A 21,644-nucleotide genomic window follows, 5' to 3' on the forward strand; every position below is an offset into this window, starting at 1 on the left:
AGTGAATTGTCATAGTGCTAAATTAGAAACAATTATTTTTGTAGTGGTCAAAATGAGAAAATTCCAGTTTTTATATTTTAATTTTTTTAAATTATTTTTCTGGAAATTTTTTAAGGATCATGCCAATATTGATGAGATTAAAATTATAAAACCAATATGATGCTTTAGTTGTATATGTCGCTATCAATTGGTTTCTTTTTGAAAAATGTTGGCTTTTGCTCAATGGGATGAAATAGTATTTTACATAGAAAAACCTTGTTTTCCTATATGAGTTACTAAGGTTTTGAATTTAAGTTCAAAGGCATGCTATGATAGTTAAATTCATCTCTTATGGAACAAAAATGTATTTCTTAATCACATAATTCGTTTTGATGATATATGCTCTTATTTGAATACATAGTAGAATATCTAAACATAGCATTCAAAAATTAAATTTTAGTAAAAATAATCATAACAACAAGTGGCATTCTAAAATGAAGCATTTATTTGTGATATCATATGTTTGAGGAATACCTTCCCATTAGTGGCGAATTGGGAGAACATGTTTCCTATTTTCTAAGAGCATTGTCAAATAAAGCCAAGTTAATTGAAAAGGTATATCTTCCTCCTTCTACTTTATCTCATGCCATGATTCATGATTTACATCTTGTGTTAAATTCTTTATTGAATCATGAGTTATATTTGCATGCTATCTTATGAGATATCTTAATAGAAAATTTTTTTCCTCATAAGATTCTTGTTAGATTATAAGGGGTAATAGTGTTTTGTGCTTAAAATTTTAAATTTTAGTATACATTATTATTATGCTAAGAACATTAGGAAAATCAAGCCAATATGAGAATACCCATTACTTTACAAATGTTATATTATTTGATGAATAGTTTATATTGATTGGATATACTGAACTACATGCCTGATTTGAACGTCATCTGCTTGGCTGATGCATATTTGTGCATTGCATACTAGTAGTTGACTAGGGTCTTGTATGTTGAATTCATTGATCTATTTTAGACATACATGCTAGCTAGTCGACTAAAATTATGACTTCATAAGACTTATTTTTAAATTCTAAATACTTTTGAAAGTCTTATGTAGTATCAGTATAGTGACCAAGTTGAACTTAGTGTCTTAACCTTAAGTGGTTACTTAGACTGGTTCATGCACATTGTCATTAATGAATACTTGTAAATGATGCATGATAAAAAGATCATTTGCATGACAATTCAATAGTAATTATAAGTCTTTGCATGTTGAATGATCATGGCTTGAAATCCATTGCATGTGGGTTGAACTTTATGAATATTTTTATAATGCATGCTAAATAACTGAATAGGTAGTGGTGCATGTTGAATCCTAAACATTGTATGCTATATTGAAAAACATGCAAAATTTTCAATAATCCTTTGAATTTTCCTAGAATGCTCTAAATTATACACATGCTCTTTACCAAGTTGTTTAGACACATTTACCAAGCCTAAATTACAAGCATGACTATTTTGTGCTTATTTTGAAAATGTCCATTCTTGAATGATCATTGAATGATTGATCTATGACAAATGATTTAACTTCTAAATCATCATTCATGAGTTTGGAAGGAAGTCAATCTAGGCTTTTCTAATATTATGGTTTAGCACCCAAAATTTTGGTATATGTGTTTAGCACACACTCGCCTCACCACCATGGAATCTTAGATTAAGGGGGAGAAATCATTTTTAGGTAAAATGAATTGTACCTCTCTTTTTTATGATGATCAAAGAGGGAGAAGATATTTGGTGTCCTCTTTGTTAAAAGAATGATGTGTGGTGTTATGTGAGGGTGAGGGAGAGAAGTGAAATGCATTTGGGGTAGAATGCATATGGTTGCATGAAAAGTTCAACTTGCTTATTACTTGTCTTATCTTACAAGAACTTTCTATCTTACGAATTGCATATCAAAGCTCCATGAATATGAAATGATTTTATTGTGCCTTATATGCATATAGCAAGGGGGAGCAAATGTTAATCATTTAAAAATATGCATATTTTGAGGGGGAGTTTTAATATATACCCTTTAAGAAAACACCAATGGTTTGTGATCATCAAAAAGGGGGAGAACATTAGCCTTAGAGGCTATGTGAGTTTAATTGCATTGTTTTGATGATAACAACTCATTAGTGGTTCTAGGTTAGCTTATCTTTGCATAATAAGTTATGGTAAGTTAAACTCAAATGCAAAGATTAAGTAAATTAGTAATAGGTTAGACATCATCAAAAAAGGGGGAGAATGTTAGTCTTGTTGGTTACAATATCATATTGAATGTGTTTTGATGATATTAACCTATATGTTGCTTCTAGTGTTTTCCTATCTTTGCAGATCATGTTTAGTAATTATTGGATTGAAGGCAAAGATCGGACCGAGTAGATGTAAAGAAGGAAAGATCAAATGGACACGTACTCGAAAGGACCTAAGCACAACCAAAGGAAGCCTAATTGTACATTTATTTGTAATAAGGGTTGTGTGAGGTAGTATGTTTTGTAACTCTTGTGAGTGTATTTCTTGCATGATTTCTAAGCAAGAGTTGAGCAAATGCAAGCATACTAGGACATATGAGTATGTAGGATTGCACTAAAGTCACAAACTCAATATTCATAATTTTCTAAGTTAAAATAAGAGTTTGTCAAATGAATCCTAAAACTCAAATATGTTTTCAAAAGGACAAGTTTTTAACATTCTAGTTTTAAGAACTTTTTTATACTTAGTCCCGATTGTGTTAAAACAAGTTTTATGTTCTAAAGGTTCAAAGAAAGTCAAGTATATTTATAAAAGGACATACTAAGCATATAAGATATCAAAATGGGTTTTCAAACGTGTTTTATTAATCAAGATATATTATGTTCAAAAGGAAACTCATTTGGATAAGTTTTAATCTTCATTAGACTTAATATATTTCATATACTTTTTTCCAAAAATGTTTTAAGTCATTAAAACTCTTATTGACAAGGAAAAACAAAGCAATCGTCACTACGTTAGTGCAACCTTGAGTCCTGAAGACGCTTCAGTATTTTGGGCATAACTTTTTCTAGAAAAGTCCATAAAGGACAATCTTGGTGTTTATAGAAAGTTAAGACAAAATGCCACAACTTTCATGTTGATGACTTTTTCTAATTTAGGGAACTCATCGATGAACATAGGGGATTCATCGACGAGTTTCAGTGTGTGATTAGTCGACGAGAGCAGGGGCTCGTCGATGAGACCAATGGGCAGAACCGCTCCAATAGGAAAAAAACGGCTAGTTTTACCAAATAAAATAATTTTTCTTCTCTCCAACGGCTAGTTAACGACTCCTTTGGCTTTTGGGCTATAAATACAAGCTATTAGACTTGTATTAACATGGTTTTGAGCATTGTTGATCATATTTGTGAAAAATATCATTTTATCTCAAACCAAAGCACTTTGGACTTTGCATTTTAGTTATTCTTCACAAGTTCTTAATTCTCTCTTACTCACTTATCTTGTAAGATTCATTCCTTGAGAGAATAGAGTGAGGATTTTGTTGTATTTCATATTGGCTCATTTAAGGAGTATTAATTTGTATTTCCAATCTCTCGTAAGGTTCTTTGTGAACCATTGTTGTAAGGTTCTTTGTGAACTGAAGTGAATGTTCTTTGTGAACTGAAGTGAAGGCTCTTAGTGAGCGCGACAGAGATCTGTTCCCGAGTGTAGGGTTTGGTACCCAAGTTGTAAGGCTTGCTCCACCGATGAAGGAGTACTCATAGTGGATTGTGGAGTCCTTGGTTTGACGCTAAGGCGTGAACATAGGCTTGGTGCCGAATCACGTTAAAATACCAGTGTTATTCTTTCTCTCCCTTACACTCTCTATTTTATATCTTGTGCATGATTTATATTTATATTGCGATATAATTTCTTATATCTTGCCAAGAGTTTTCATTTTGTAAATATGTATTTCGAGAAAAGAGTCTATTCACCTCCCCTCTAGACTATATACTCTCGGGGCTGGGACGACTAATAGGTTATATTGAGCAAAACAATGCTCGTTTGGTTGCTAGGAGTTTTACCCAAGAGTATGGCATGCATTTTGAGGAGACTTTTGCCCTGGTTGCCAAGATGACAATTTTTTGTGTTCTTAATGTGATAGCTTCTGTTCGTCGGTGGGCTATTTCTCATTTAGATGTTAAAAATGCCTTCTTGAATAGGGATCTGAAGAAGGAACTTTACATGGTACTTCTGCCTAGTGTCTCTCACAACCTAGGTGAGGTTTACAAAATCAAGAATGCTTTATATCATCTTAAACAAACCCCTCGAGGTTGGTTCGAGAAGTTTTCGATGTCACTTCTCTTGGCTTCTTTTCTAGTGCTCATGATTTAACTTTATTTGTTAAGCATACTTCTGCTGGTCGTATTATTCTTTCTTTATAGGTTGATGATATGATTATTACGGGTGATGATGTTGATGGTATTGTGGCCTTGAAAAAATGTTGGTTCAAGAGTTTGACATAATGGATTTGGGGCCACTTCGCTACTTCTTGGGAATTGAAGTAGCCTACTCCCCTAAAGGTTACATGCTCTATCAATCGAAGTATGTTGCGAATATTCTTGACCATGGTCATCTTATTGATAGTCAAACATTTGATACTCCTCTTGGGGTTAACGGCTGCTACACTCCCACAGATGGTATTCCCCTACCTGATCCCACCTTGTATCGTACTATTATTGGTAGTTTGGTCTATTTGACTATTACTTGCCTAGATATTGCTTTCGTTGTCCACAACGTGAGTTAGTTTGTTGTTTCACCTATATATGTGCATTGGTCAATTGTTTTGCGCATCTTCCAATATCTTCGAGGGACTCTCTATCAGAGTCTTTTATTCTCTTCGACCTCGTCGTTGAAGCTTTGTGCCTACTTCGATGCTGATTGGGCTACTAATCCTACTAATCGAAAATCCACTACCGGCTTTTGCATATTTTAGGTGACGCGATCCCTTATTTATTGTAAAAGTAAGAAGCAAGCACTTGTTTCGCACACTTCCATTGAAGCTAAATATCGTGCGATGGCGACTACCATGACTGAGATTGTGTGGTTACGTTGGTTATTGCCTGATATGGGTGTTATATTTTCTACTCGTACTCCTTTGTGTTGTGACAATATGAGTGCTATCCAAATTGCAAGGAATTTGGTGTTTCATGAACGGACCAAACACATTGAAATTGATTGTCATGTCACGAGACACCACCTTCACTAAGGGACTATTACTTTACCCTTTGTTCCATCCTCCATGTAGGTTGGTGACTTTTTTACGAAGTTTCACACCGTCCAACACTTTCTTTTTTTGGTTTACAAACTCTCGATGCTTCTTGCTACCACATCGTAAGTTTGAGGGGGATGACAAACTCTCGATACTTCTTACTGCCACATTGTGAGTTTGAGAAGGGGTGTTAGTGATAATAATTATTTGCATTATATGATGGTAGAATAGTTTTTTTTTCCTTTTGTTCTTATAAGTTATATAAGTCATCTTTATCTCTTCAAGAACCCTAATAATTTAATGAAAGTTTTTTTTTTTTTCCCAACAACAACAACAACACAACAAAACCAAGAGAGTCTGTGCATTGGCCTAACCAAAATACATATACGCATGGAATAGGAGAAAGAGTGAAAGACCCTTTTTTATTATTATGAAAGTAAAATCAGGGAAAGCTAGAATTGTTTTTCACGAGCAACCAAAGCAAGCATGCATGTGGCAGCATCGAAAGAGGGATACAAATTAACACATTAACCCGCCACCAGTGGCGGGGTCTTTGACTACTATGTGATCTCACAAATCACTCTCCCCTCCGCCTCCGACGATCTTGGGCTTTGTGCTTGCACGCCACCCCTGCCCTTCTTCTATCGTCTTTTTTCTTTCTTTACAATATTAATTTTTTAGTTTTAAGTTTTTACCCTGCGCATGTTAGCTAGCTTCAATATTCCTTAATTCCACAGTCCCCCCTTGAAGCCATGTATGTATAAATACCCCCTCCGCTCCCCACCGGAATCCTCACCACCCCATCTTCGGCTTTCTCTAGCTTTACACAGCAGTCATCCCGGCCACCGTCACCATCCATCTCCTCCCAGCTCGGTCAGGCCATGGCTTCTCGTTTTGGCTTGAAGAGGAAGACCCTCTCCCTGCTCGCGCTCGCCCTTGCCGTCTTCGTGGAGGGCACTCTAGGTAATTAATCATTTGGTGTTTCTGCTTTGTGTTGGTTTTTTTTAATGTCGCCGATAAGGCGAACACCATTAATTTTGTCGTGCTATGGTTTCGTGATCGATGTACTGTAGGGGAAGTAACTTGTGAGAATCTGGGGGAGGACAAGTGCGCGTTCGCGGTGTCGGCGATGGGGAAGCGGTGCGTGCTGGAGAAGCAGGTGAAGCGCACCGGCGAAGAGAAGTTCGTGTGCCGCACGTCGGACATTGAAGCCAACAAGTTGAAGGATTTGTTGGAGAGCGACGAGTGCATCAAGGCCTGCGGCGTCGACAGGAAGTCTCTCGGCATCTCCTCCGATTCCCTGCTTGAGTCTCGCTTCACCCACAAGCTTTGCTCCTCTGAGTGCTACCAGTCCTGCCCCAACATCGTTGATCTCTACTTCAACCTTGCTGCCGGCGAAGGTAACTTCATTTTTTTTTTCCAATAACTCGAGCCATCACGCCACTTTAAATACTATGATACGATACCAAATCAGGGAGTGAAAGCCGTCCACCCATTGATACACCCTCGTAATTCATCGGGATAAACTTTTAAGAAAAAATTAAACTCATGACTTTGGATCACCAAAGTTACTCGTCCCCCTTTCCTCGTGAGCTGACCTGGCTAGTGGCGAACGTAATTTCATTAATTCTTAAATGGTTTATAATTTAGTATGGAATTCTGGAAGTGCATCTCCTCATGGCTCTTCGATAGATCCTTGTATTCATGAAAATACTCTAAATAGTGAGTTCTACTTTATATAATTCACATACTATCACTATTTAAAACGTTTTTATCGGATAAAAAGATCGAATGGAAGAACTACACTACTCCTCTCATATGAAAAATGCTTTTCGGATGATATTTTTTTTTTCTGAGAATAAACATAAGGGTGTGAGATTTAGATCTTTATTACTACCTCAAGTTTTTTTTTTTTTATTAATGGGAAAAAATGGTAGAAATAGTGATAATCCTGTATTTGAAAGGAGATTGAATTTGAATTTGTGTATATTTAAATAAAATGTAATATTAAATTATATTAATTTTTTTAAAATCTACACAAATTTAAATTAAATACTCAAATCTAATATTCTCAAATTGCATTTGAGAGTATGAATTTAGTTTTGAATTTAAATTTGTGTGGATTTAGAAAAAAATTAATATAATTTTATATTAAATCTAATCTAAACCTATGTATCTATATCATGATTCTATATTTTGTTATATGTGCCACTGTTTCTGTGTCTTGTCGACTCAACTTCAAATCTTTGGATTGGGTCGGTCAAGTATTAATCATCTCCTCCACTTCTACCGTAACTCAATTATGGAGTATTATGTATATGAATTTTTAAAATAATAATAATAATAATAATCAAATTTAAATAGCCATAAAATCTGAATATTTCCAAAAAATATATAAATATATTTGTTGCTGTTGGTGGCAGAAAAGATTGAGAACTGTAGGGAATATATATATATATATACTTATATATATAATATTAATGTCGTGTTTTTATTAGGTGTGTTTCTTCCTAAACTATGCGAGGCAAAATTCACTACTGGCGTGCGAAGGGGAATGGGGGAGATCCGAAGCTCTGGTTTTGTTGCAGAAGCACCCAAAACAGGATTATGGTGGCTCACTAAAGAAGATGTTATTACATCAACACCGGCCCCGGAGCCGGCGGCGGTCTAACTTTGTTTCCGTACCGAGAAGAAAATAATTTGCCATGCGGCTTCTTATGTAGTTCTCAATAATAAATTTAATGGCAATTAGGTGCAGTACTTCAGCGCATACAGTGTGCGCGCCTGCAGGTCACGTTTAGTTGAAGTTGATGCAAATTTCATTCCACGTGCATCACATGTGCATGCCCTCTTTTCTATTTACGTATAAAACAACTGCAACCGAGCGACATAAATGAGTGTGTTAAACATTTTAACCATCCTCTCTTTTTTTTTTTTTCTTTTTTTTTTCTTTTTTAAAAAAGCATTATAAATTTAGTGAATAATTTAATTGGATGATAATAAGTGCTTGATACACAATTCTATTAAATTGTCTTCAAAGGGAAAATACAAATATCAATTTAAACCAATTCTCCTCGTACTAAAATACAATTTTCAACTACAATACTAGTAAAATACGCATACTCATCGAAAAGTCACAAATGGGGTGTAAAAGAAGAGTATGTGTAGTGGGTTGAAAATTTTTAAATTATTAATATTGAATTTAAATTTTGTTCCTTTAATATTCATTTCTAACATATTTTTTTTAAAGAGGAGATATTTATTAGAATTTGTGAGAAAAAATATCATAAGAGAGATTGAAGGGATAGGCAAAAACATATGACCCTATTTACAGCACTTGTTTTTAAGAGCTTAGTGATGAGAGATCAATTGAGCTCAAGCTACACATTAAATGATAAACTCGTCCTTATCTGTTTTTATCACCATCAAGTCTTAAAATTTGAAAGCCAGCATGGAAGGGGGAATATGAGTTCTTGTGGTGGTGGTGGTGGTATCATCCGTGACTTATCGGGTAATATTAAGGCCACTTTTTCTGAGCAATTTGAGTTAGGTACTAATAATAAAGCGGAGTTGCAGGCTCATACTAGTGGTATTTGGCTCTGTAAAGGGTTGGGATATCAGAATATTTGTATTGAAAGCTACTTGGAATTGGAGGTGGGATGGAACACTTCTGGAGTTTGTTCCTTTTGGTACTTATGGAACTTTTGGGAAATGTTAGAGACAGAGTTATAAGGTCTTCAGTTCTCTATAAAGCACCAATTTAGGGAAGATAATCATGTGGCGGATATCTTGGCTCGTCAAGGCGCGCAAGGCAAAACAACGAGATATTTTATAGGTGATGTGTTGCTGAGTAAAATTAGAGGTCTCATTCGTATGGATAAGATGAGTATTCCAAGTTTTCGTCTTTAATTTTCATCATTTAGTTTTCCATTTTCCTCTGATTTATGTTTGCAGGTAATTGACATCATTTTGCAGGTAATTTGTTTTTGTTTGTTTTGTTTGGTTTTGATTACATTTAGACATGTTTAGATTTTTTTAGTTGGATAATGGTTTTGGTTTTTCTAGTATTGGTTTTTATGTCTGATGGTTTTGATAGTTTATTTGTAAATCTCATGTGTTCTGACTGTAACCACGGTATTCCTCCGCCATAAGTGAGGGCTATCAATAAAATTTGAGTTTTCATTTTTTTTTTTTTTAAATTCTTAAAATTTGAATGCAAGGCCTTCAACCCGAATGTCAAATATGATCAAATATTTGACCTTTTCTTATCGAAAAAAAATTCATAAATATTTGAATCATTTTCATTACTCTTTTGTAATTAAAAATTTATAAGACTCTGTAATTTATTTAATCATAAATATTGAATTACGTACCCAATCCCACTTCTTAAATTATCTTTACTATAATGTCTCAATAAACAAAAATAATATTGACATTGAAGATGGAATAATAATAATAATAATAATAATAATAATAATAATAATAATAATAATAATAATAATAATAATTAGTCAATTTTACCCCCTAAAGCTTAGAACCATTGATCACCATAAATGTTAGAATATTGGTAGCCCAATTATCAAGGTTCTGCTTGGTATCATTGCTATTTCCTGTTTTTCGTTTTTCTGTTTCTCCACAGTGAAGAACAGATTATAAAAATACATTTGTTTATGTTGTCAATTTTCTATTTCTGTTACCGATTTTCAATTGTTTACTAAAAAATTGAAAACTAGATTTTATGATTTTCAGTTAATTTGACAACCTATTGTCATAAATTTTAATAACTAGAAATAGTTTTTTTAATTAAATTATTCATTTTATACACTTTTAAATTAAACTAAAAATTAAATAGTCATATAAATTTAATATAATTAACAAAATATATATATATATATATATAAATTTTAAAAATAATAAATGTAGACACACCAATTTGTCTAGGGCTCATATAACAAAATTTAACAAGATTTTACTCCATAAAATAAAAAATACAAAAAATGAAACACAGGGAAATGAAAATAAATAAATAGATAAATTAAGGAAAAAAATAAAATGGAAAAAACAAAAGTGTGGTCCAGCTTCTTCAATTCTCCACGTTGACACTTGCACACACACATGAAAGTATAAACTACTAGGAAATCAACAATAAATATTGATTAATCTGTTGTTTTTAATTTGATTGATCAAGTTTAAATGTTAATTTATGCTAATCAATGCATCCAACTTAGAGGGATAAGACACACATAGAAGAATAAGTTGTTGGGAAATCAACAACCAGGGCCGGCTCTGCCTTTAGGCAATTGAGGCGCCTGCCTTTGGGGCTCCCAAATTTTTTCTTAATATAATGATATAGTATTTGGGTCCCAAAAATTTTTTTAATTAAATAATATTAACATTATTTATTATGCTCTATTCCCATAATTAGTAATTTTGCATCTCAAAAAGTTAGAAATATTAATTTTAAATAAAATAAAAATTAAACAAAATATGAAAGATCATTGATTAAAACATTCGCCGAGGACCCCATATTGTGAAGAGCCGGCCTGTCAACAACAAAGATTGATTGATCTATTTTTTAATTTGATTGATCCGTTTTTTTATTTGATTAATCAAGTTTAAATGTTGATTTATCAATTAAACATAATGTTGATCAATGCTCCAAAGCATTTAAATAAAGGATTTTTGAGAGATACATTCACACATTCACAAAGACACACAAGCATAAAGAGAAATCATACAAGCAGATATGATAAAATCAGAGAGTTCTGATCAAGGGTGAGCTATTGAGGTTGGGAGTTGGAGATATCATGAAAGAAACAAGTTGGTTGGAATTCGAATGTCAGAATTCGAGGTTTGAAGGATTGCAGATAAAATCAAAGAAGAATTGAAGGACTAATATTGAAATTCTCCACTCTGAATCTCTTGAATTTCTCTATATTGTACTTGCCTTCCAAGTCCAACTCTCTGTACTTCTCTTTTTATCTGAACTTCTCGATTCTAAGCTCCTGCTGCAATTCGAACCCTTCAATATTCAATTTTTATTGATTTCTTTTATCTCAATCAACTCAATCTCTCAGCAATCCAAACTCTCTCAAACTCTCGGTTTCTCGCCTCCCATTCTTAATTGTCTGTATGGCTATCTGTGTGTCTTTCTCACCCTCAAAAGATCCCTATTTAGAGATCTAAGAGAAGTAATTTGGATTAGATTTGATTGATTAATCAAACTTAAAAAAAATTGGTTAATAAAATTGATTATCCAATTTAAGGGGATCAATCATATTAATTAGTTTCTATTTTTTATTTCTTAACTGTTACTCTTTTGTACGTGTGTGTTGGTTCTAGCATAGAATTGGAGTATCTGATCTTCCCCTTTTTTATTTTTTATTTTTCTATTATTTTGTTTCATTTTCAATGTAAAAAAATCAATTTTCTTGTTTTTTTTATTTTCTTGTATTTTCTCATTTTATGAAATGAAGATGTTACCCAGTTTTGTTATATAAGCCCAAGACAAAATAGGATGTCTACAGAGTAAATGGGTTATTAGAGATTATTTGGGGTTTTGAAAAATGAGCTTGTAATTAATCTAGGAATTTGAAGTTCCCTCACTCTGAAATTGTGGCCTATAGTAGAAATTCGATTTTAACCTTTCCATTTACCATATTTAGTGCTAATAATCGAACTCATCTCATATATTATTTGTTTGTTAATGTGTTGTAAGGACTCATTGCAAACATTTAAGTATTGTTTGCTAGAAACATATATATACAAAGTAGTAAGACAAATTCTTTATAAATCCCAGCATCTTATTGCACATGAAACTAAGAACTTGAATATTCAAAATTGTCAAGACAACTCCATTTATTTAGTGGTTGATGACCTAATTTTTGCCACATCTTATAGTTTCTTGTTAATTAATTTTTATTCTTTCTCTTTTTTAGGGTTTATACATTGTAGATTAACTGAAGTGAGGTATTAATTCAACATTTAATGAATCAATATAATTTTTAATTTTTATACAATTTTTTTTTAATCATTTGTGTATTATTTGATTCGATTTGTTTTTGACAAATTTATACTCAAATTTAAGATTCTTATTCATTTGAATAATAAAATTGTTGTATGTGCATTAGTGCATAGCATAAGTGCTCATATGCTAGTTTTTGACTTTTTTACATAACTAGATCATGTCTTAATTCTTTTACTCGACTCTCGAATTTTTTATTTTTTATTATTTAAATATATATTTTTTTATCAACATACTCGGTGATTTTTAAGTAGTGAAAAGAAATGATTGTACAATCATTTTAAGAATTTAAAAATTAGACGCAAAGTAATCCCTTTGTATAGGTAATGTATTTCTTAGGGTTATATAAGTCATGAGACTCATTACACTTTGCAAATAACTCATTTGATCATCCTTTTATTCATTTTAAAAGCATCTCTTATATTTAGAATTTAATTCAATGATAATTAGTTTATAGTTAAACATTTTCTAATAATTGCCAAATTGTAGATATACCAAATTATAGATAAAGTACAAGAAATTAATATGAATGCATGCATAATATACTGAAAATTTTTCAAATAGAGCGAAAACTAATGAGTATGTGTAGACAGAATATATTTATTGGAATTTGATAAGAAGAATGTCGTAAGAGAGATTGAAGGGATAGAAAAAATATGAATAATTGGCTTACTTCTCATCCCCCCCCCCCCCTTTTGAGAGACATTGATTTTATTTTCATTTTGAAAAAAAAAAAAAAAAACTTCATTCTATATGCGATAAGAATCAATAAGCACTATTAAAGGATCCATTTCATATTCCAATTGGGTCTATCACTAAAGCGAGATGCAAGAAGATCAAAGAAGCACTTAACGGGCTGATTCAGGATATTTGGGTTGATTCAAAGATGGGGCACTCCAAGCTTGGCCCAAAGAAAGATGAAGGCGTAATAAACTTAATCCAACTTTTTGATGGAGCTTATCTTACTAAGATGGGTGTACACATGGATTACGTGAAGACTTTCGGAGCATTAAGACCTCAATTGATATGTCAAATCAAGTTTGAGTCCAATATCCATGTGGAGCCCACATGAAATTGGGCCTCCCTTTGACTTTTTTTTTTTATATTTAATTTGTAATCTTGTAAGACAACTTGTTTGCTTGCATGTGCATGTCTTAGTAAGTGTTGGGAATTGTTAAGAGTTGTTGAGAGTTGTCAAGAGTTGTTGGAAGTGTTTAATACTTTGTCTCTCAAGCTATGCCTATAAATAATATTCTCATTATAAGAATAGAGACATCATGGAATAGAAATCAAGAAAACGTGAGGTTTTGCTTCTTTTTTCGGTTCTTCAAAGAACTTGTGAACTTATCAAGGGTTCTTCATTGTGGCGTTCAAATTTTTTACCTTTGGTTTGTGATTCATTCATAATCATTGGGTCGAGGTTTGGCAATTTATACTTTTGGTTCATAATTAAGTTATAATCATTGGGTCGGAGTTTGTTACTTTATACCTTCAATTCACGTTTCATTTATAAACGCTGGGTCTGGATTTCCTTTCAAAAATCTGAATTTTTGCTTTCTTGGGCAAGTATTCCAATATTGGTTGTTGGGTTTCAACGCGTGTTGGTTGGTTGAGGTTCACATCATTTGGCAAGTATTCCAATATTGTTTGTTTGGTCTCAATGTGTGTCGATTGAGGTTCGCATCATTTGGTATGAGAGCTTAGGCCCTAAAATCAGGTTTACTATCCTTTTATCTTTTGTTTCTTGTTTGATATCCTATCTTGTTCTGTTTATGTTCATTATTCATTGTTCTTATTTTGTGACATGTACCAAGTTGAAAAAAAATAGAAAAAAAAGGTAAAAAAATAAAATAAAAAGGGTGATATTGAAGCAACAGATACTTTCATTTGGTACTCATGAAGGTTTTTTTTTTTTTTTTTGTCATCTTTCTTTGATTCGTTGTTTCTATAATATTGTCTTGTCGTCGATATTAGTTTAAAATACTACACGGATTCGAGGACAAATCCTTTTGAAGAGAGGGAGAATGATGAGAATCAATAAGCACTATTAAAGGATCCATTGCATTTCCAATTGAGTCTATCACTAGAGCGAGTTTCAAGAAGATTAAAAAAGCACTTAATGGGCTAATTCAAGATATTTGGGCTTATTCAAAAATAGGGCACTCTAAGCTTGGCTCAAAGAAAGATGAAGGCATAATAAACTTAATCCATGTTTTTTATGGAGATCTTGCTTAACTGATGGAGTTGATATTGCTTAACTGGGCGGACTTTTCAGACAAGCAAGTAGTTGCCCGATTGACTTTCCAGACAACCAATTAGCTAGGCGATTGACTTTCCAGATAACCAATTAATTAGTTGGACGACTGACTTTCCAAACAATCAATTCGTTGGCTGATTGAATTTTCAGACAACCAATTAATTAGCCAATTGACTTTTCAGACAAATTAGTTGGCTGATTGACTTTCCAGACAACCAATTAATTAGTCACTTGACTTTCTAGACAACCAATTAATTGGTCGATTGACTTTCTAAGCAAATTAGTTGGCTAATTGACTTTCCAGATAAATTAGTTGGCTGATTAACTTTCCAGACAAATTAGTTGGCTGATTTACGTACCTATTTTATAGTCTTTTCTTCAGCCATGCTTTATAAATAACATGCACTCATTGTAATGAAAACCAACATTGAATAAAAATGTGAGATTTTGTTTCTTCTATTGGTTATTTAGAGAACTTATGAACTTATCAAAGAATTCTTCCTTGTGGCATTCATATTTTATACCTTCAATTCATGATTTAACTATAATCATTGGGTCGAGGTTTTACTTTATATCTTCTATTCTTTATTTAATTATAATCATTGGATTGAAGTTTGTTACTTTATACCTTTGGTTTACTTTCCATTTATAAACGTTGGGTCGAAGTTCCTATTAGAATCTAAATTTTAGCTTTCTTGGGCAAGTATTCCAATGTTGGTTGTTGGGTTTCAACACATGTCGCTTGAGGTTCACATCATTTGGTAAGTATTCCAATATTGGTTGTTGGGTTTCATCGCGTGTCGATTGAGGTTCGCATCAATATGCATTTCATGTGCATGCCCTCTTTTCTATTTACATAAAATAACTGCAATTGAGCATGATGAAAAAATATATTATGAAAAGAATGTGTACATTTATGTTGATTGCAAACACCCCACATTGTGTGGGGGTCTTATACTACAAAAACAAAAGGGGTAAAAGAAATTTCATGGTTGTTTCAATTATAAAAAAAAAAATACAAATACAAAAAATAGAAAAAATACAAAAAATACAAAACAAGGTACAAAAATACAAAAAAAATACAGATAAGGCAAAATGGAGGTCAGCCAAAGCAGTCTTTAATCTGCAATCAAATGAAACCTGAGAAAGAAAAAAGAGGTCAAAAACATGTGCTGAAATTCTAAGAGTTAATATGACAGTTCAACTTAAATTGATGATTGATGAAATTGATGAAATTGGAAATTAGTTGAGCAAATTAATCAATTAGAATCAATCGCAATTAAGTTTAGACTTTCTCAAAAGCCTATAAATAGTGTTGGAATTGGTGTAATCCCAAGAGAGGGTTGAATTGGGTTTCAAAAATTTTTAACTAATTTAAACATTTATGCCGATTCACCACATATCATATCTCATTTTCACGTGTGTATGTAAATTAATAAAACGATAAATGCAGACATACACGTGGAACATATCTCATTTAAATAGAGGTGTGCATGTAAATAATTATAACGATAAATGAAAGCACACACATGCGGAAGTTAAAGTGCAGTAATTAAATAAGATAAGGAGAGAGAGAGAGAGAGAGAGAGAGAGAGACAGAGAGAGAGAGAGAGAGAGACGATATTTGTTATCGAGGTTCAGCCAAACTAGCCTACGTCCTTGCCCTAGGCATTCCCCCCAAGGATTCCACTAACGCTGCTCACTTAAATGAGCGGAGCAGAAACGCCCTTTACAACCTCTCCTTACGGTGCAAAGTAAACCCTAGCTCAATTACAAGACTAAACCCAACTTCTCTCCCTTGTGAGGCAAGGACTTCCCAGTTCAATTTTGGACTAAACCCAACCGATACAATAAAAACATGTTTTTTTACATAAAACATGCTTCTGAAAATATAAGCAGAGATGTACACATTAAGCTCAAAGATATGCACTCTAATATGATATGAGTTATGCTCAATAGAGAAATGGTGTTTTCTCAAAACAATATTTTCAATCTTTGAGAAATAATGTGTATGATAAAATACTCAAAGATATAATTCTAGTAAAAATATTCTTCCAAAAGTATTTTTCAAAAAATAACTGGAGAACCTAGGTTTTGCATTCAACTAATTTTTGCACAAATAAAATATATGTGAATTCATATATATATATATATATATATGATAAATATGTTCTCCAAAGAATATTTTTGCAAATAAAAATATTTGGAGAATCTAGGAGTTAAGCTCAAAGATATTTGTGTTGACTCTATGAGTCCAATCCGGTTTTTAATAATGACAAATCACTTGATATTTGATCTGTGCATTGAGTTTGTGAATAAGACTTACACTAAGCATGCACGGAAAGATAACAAGTCATGGATGCCATAAAGTAAAGCTTATACATATTAGAAAGTACCATGGAACTCAAAGAGTATGAGAATCAAGATGTAAGCGGAAAAATTCAAGAATGTCTTGGGAATGGGTATTTAGAACTCATGTATCTACATTTTCGTATGATTTATCTTGAGGCTCAATATAACTTAGAATGATTTTAGGATTCATGCATTTTATGTACATCATTAGAGTACTTACATGGGCTTAGAAATGTGTTTAAAATCATGAAAACTCGTTTTGTAAAAGACCCAAGCAAAGAATCAAAGTAGAATTTTAAACTGGAAATGAATATGTGTGAAAAAGGGGACTTCGGTAGCCTGAAGTTAACCTCGGGCGTTTGAAGAATTTCTTCGGTAACCTGAAGATTAAGTTCGGTAGCCTAACGAATTAGATGGGAAAGACAGAACCTGGCAGAGGTACCTTGGTCGCCTGACCTTGGAACCTCAGGGGCCTGAAGTTGACACTTCAAGAGCCTGAAGTCGAGTTTGGTTGTCTAAACTCGCAGGAAAGCTTAAAAATCAGTTTTTTTATTAAAAAGACAAGCTAGGTATCTTATTGATCCAACGGCTGAGATCAATTCTAAGGGTAATATACTATATATTATGAATATCTAAACCCTAGAAAAGAGAGAGACACACACAAGAAAGAGAAGAACACACCTTGTTGCAAATTTGTTGATTATCTACTCTTAGTGCTATTCGTTTGCCTGTACATCAATCTCATATCTTCAAGCTTGGGAAAATCAATTCAGATTTTCAAAGAGAACTTGTTTACTCTACTGTACTTCAATCTAATATTGAGGTTTGATCTTTCAAGTTATTAGTCTTGTGATTTTTGCATATCATCTTATTATTTGTTCTTGACTAGTATTGAGAAGTATTGATCTTGAGTGTGCTTTTTGTACGAAAATTAATTTTCTAAGAGATCATTACTCGAGAAATTTTATCTAACTTGGTAGATTAAATTTTGGTTCAAGAGCATATAAATATACATATATTGTCTCAAAGGGCTTCTTATTGAAAAACCTAGTTTTTGATTAAAAGAGTAATCTTGAAAGTATCTTTATATATACCAAGCTATTTTAAACAAGGTCATTATTTGTTTTATGGTGTGTGACTCATTGAAAGGTTTGATTCAAGTGTGTGGTTTCTAAAAGGATCTATCTTTAGATACATTAGAACTTGATTTAATATCCTTGATACTTATAAATATAATTTTAATTGAGGGATATTTTTCTGCAATTTAATATACTTAGTTTTGTGGTTGAGTACTTGAAATAAAACTTTATGATTTTGATTGAGTGTATATTCAAGACAAAGTTTTTGCCAACAAGTTCACTTCAATTATATAAGTGTGCATTTTTGCAAAGTGAACCAAGAACCCTAGATGATTCCAAAACGTTTTGAATTTATCTTTACTTGAAAGTTTTGGTTAAAAAGGGATTTGTGTGTTGAGGCATATCGTACATAAAACGATATTATCATTTTCATTCATTCACGAGCTTCAAGTTATATCATATGTCAATGTTTTAGGAATTTGAATTGTACTCACTAGCTTTTGTTAGAAACATTGTATTTGAGTGTATTTTCCAGATTCTATTGTATACACGGTTCGGTGTGTGAACCCGTGTGAGAGGAGAGAGTTGTATCTCTTGTAAGCAGCGGAGTAGGAGGAAGTTGTGCCTCTTGTAAGCAGCAGATTGTAAAGGAAGCTCCATCGCAATTTAAGGAGCAGGGTTAGTGAATCCTTGAGTGGTTGCTCAAGGCGAGGACGTAGGCCAAGTAGGCTGAACCTCGTAAAAATCGCGGTTGCATTCTCTCTTCCCTTATCTTTTTATTTTTCGCATCGTATTTCAATTGCCAACTTGCTTGTGTATGTTGAATAATTTCACACCAACTTGATAAGTGACTTTAAACTTAGAAATAGGGATTTTAAACTTAGATATAGGCATTGATTGGTAAATAGGTTTCAAAAAATTTTTAAAATACCCAATTCACCCCCCCCCCCCTCTTGGGATTACACCTTAATCAACATTTGGTATCAGAGCGGGCTTACTTAGACTTGATAGTTAATTTGTAAGAATATCACATGGCACACATTGGTGTAACTCCATTTGGTGAGGGACACTCATCCACTAGACCACCCATTTTTTATGGTGTAAATTACACCTATTGGAAATGTAGGATGAGCATATATCTACTAAACGTAGATTGGAAGGTCTGGAAAATTGTGACTAAAGGAAATCACATTCCCATGAAAGTCATGGATAAGATTAATGTACCTAAAACTGAGGATGAATATACTGAAGAGGATTGGAAGTCAGTTCAAAGTAATGTCACGGCCATGAATATACTTTTCTGTGCACTATATGTCAATGAATTTAATAGGGTAATGGCATGTAACTCAGCTAAAGAAATTTGGAAAAATTAGAAGTTACATATGAAGGCACTAAGGAAGTAAAGGATAGCAGGATAGACATGCTTACTAGTGAATATAAAGCATTTAAAATGACGGTTGATGAATCCATACAATCCATGTACACTAGATTCACACACATCATTAACTCTTTAAATGCTCTTGGAAAAACTTACCCTTCTTGTGGGAAGCTAAAGCTACTGCAATAGCTGAAGGGAGAAATCTCAAGGAGATGTCAGTGGATAAACTCATTGGATCACTCATCACCTATGAGCTGGTGATAAACGAGAGGAAAACTGAGCAAAGCAAAGCTAAGAAGGTCACTGCACTTAAGGCATCCTCAAGCTATTCAAGTGAAGGAGGCGATTCCGAAACGGATGATGACATGGCCTTGCTCACAAAGAAGTTTGGGAAGTTCTTGAAGAAGAACAAAAAGTTCAACAGAAAATTCCGGAACTCTAAATCAGAAAGAGGAGAGCAAAGCATGAAGAAAAAGAATGAGGATCCACTAACTTGCTACAATTGCCGAGAAGTTGGACACATCAAGCCTGAGTGCCCCAAACTCATAAAAGCTTCAAAGAAAAAGAAGAACGCGCTGAAAGTCGGCTGGGATACACACAGTACTAGCAGTTCAGAATATGAATCCAACGACGACGAGGTAGCAAATTTGTTTCTAATGGCACATGATGACTTGGAGGTACAATCAACTTTTTCATCATCTTCGTACTATTCTAGTGAATCTGAAAATAAAAATGAACTGATGTCATATGATGAACTAAAACAAGAATACCTATACACTATTAAAATCCTTGAGAAGAAAACAAAGAAAATTTCTCAGTTAAGAAGCAAGATCAAAGAACTTTCAAATCTAATTGAACGCCAAAATGAATCCCATGCATCTTTTATATAAGATAAAGATCTGAAAATTAAAGAGCTAGAAAAGGATTTGAAAGATAAATCTGAAATTATCTGTAAATTTACTGAAGGGCACAACAATTTTGAAAAGCTCTTAGGATCTCAAAGAAATTCTATAGAAAAAGAAGGGCTCGGTTTTAATGGTAAAGAAAATATTAAGAATAGACAGCTTTACATGGGGTATTTTACAAAAGAAACGAAGTCATATGTTCCAACTAAGAATTTTCATAGAAACACTACATGTTTTAAATGTAGAAGGTTGGGTCACATACAATTTGACTGCCCTTTGAAAAATAAAGATGTAAAAATTAAGAGAGTATGGAAAGTGAAAGGTCAAAGTAGCACTAACCCCCTTGGACCCAAGAAAATCTGGGTACCAAAGCTAGTTGTTTAATTGTGTCTTGCAGATTTGCTTAAAATTAGCATCCTCAAAAGACAAATGGTATATGGATAGCGGATGCTCATGCCACATGACCAGAGATAAAGCAAAATTCACATCCATCATACTCAATGATGAAGGGTTTGTTACTTTTGGTGATAATGCTAAGGGAAGGATCACAGGAGTCGGTAAAGTTGGTAATGATTCCTCACTCATTATTGATGATGTGTCATTAGTTGAAGGTTTAAAGCACAATTTATTAAGCGTAAGTCAACTATGTGATAAAGGCTACAAAGTATCACTTGAACATGACAGGTGCATAGTTGAACACAAAATTGATAATAAGACATTATTCATTGCTAAGCGTCATGAAAACGTATATACCACAAGCTTTGACAACTTAACTTCACAAAGTATAACATGCTTATCTGCTATGAATGAATTAAGTTGGATTTGCCATAGGAGATTAGGACACGCAAACATGGATTTAATCTCAAAACTCGTTAAGAAAGAATTAGTTAACGGACTGCCTAAGACAAAATTTGTGATGCATGCCAACTAGGAAAACAAGCAAGAACAAGCTTTAAGAAGAAGAAAGAGATCTCCACTACTAGGCCACTTCAAATGTTTCACTTAGACTTATTTGGACCAAACCCAATTTAGAGCTTAGGAGGAAAATCATACGCATTTGTCATAGTTGATGATTTTTCACGATACACATGGGTACTTTTCTTAGGTCATAAAGATTAAGCATGTGAAAAATTTATAAACCTGTGCAAGAAAGTACAAAATGAAAAGGGATACACAATAACCAAAATCCGAAGTGATAGGGTTAGAGAGTTTAAAAATCAAGGCATGGAAGACTATTGCAACTCATTAGGAATTACCCATAATTTTTCAACTCCTAGAACACCACAACAGAATGGCGTAGTTGAAAGAAAGAATCGATCTATATAGGAAATGGCCAGAACTATGCTTAACGAACATAAATTACCTAAATACTTATGGGCCGAGGCAGTGAATACCGCCTGCTATGTGC

The 21,644-nt window shown here is 33.2% G+C and overlaps 1 protein-coding gene across 1 annotated transcript in view; it reads left to right on the forward strand.

Annotated features, from left to right (window-relative positions):
- The first annotated feature begins 6,122 nt into the window (after positions 1 to 6,122).
- Positions 6,123 to 21,644, forward strand: part of LOC131145686 (uncharacterized) — a 40,403-nt gene continuing 24,881 nt past the window's right edge. Inside the window, exons 1-5 of the mRNA XM_058094885.1 lie at positions 6,123 to 6,204; positions 6,315 to 6,641; positions 7,740 to 7,906; positions 7,994 to 8,080; positions 9,196 to 9,216. Coding sequence (XP_057950868.1) covers positions 6,123 to 6,204; positions 6,315 to 6,641; positions 7,740 to 7,906; positions 7,994 to 8,080; positions 9,196 to 9,216 — 684 coding nt within the window. The remainder of the gene's footprint in view (positions 6,205 to 6,314; positions 6,642 to 7,739; positions 7,907 to 7,993; positions 8,081 to 9,195; positions 9,217 to 21,644) is intronic.

The sequence above is a fragment of the Malania oleifera genome, chromosome 13 (genome assembly GCF_029873635.1).
Source record: "Malania oleifera isolate guangnan ecotype guangnan chromosome 13, ASM2987363v1, whole genome shotgun sequence".
Classification (NCBI taxonomy): Eukaryota; Viridiplantae; Streptophyta; class Magnoliopsida; order Santalales; family Ximeniaceae; genus Malania; species Malania oleifera.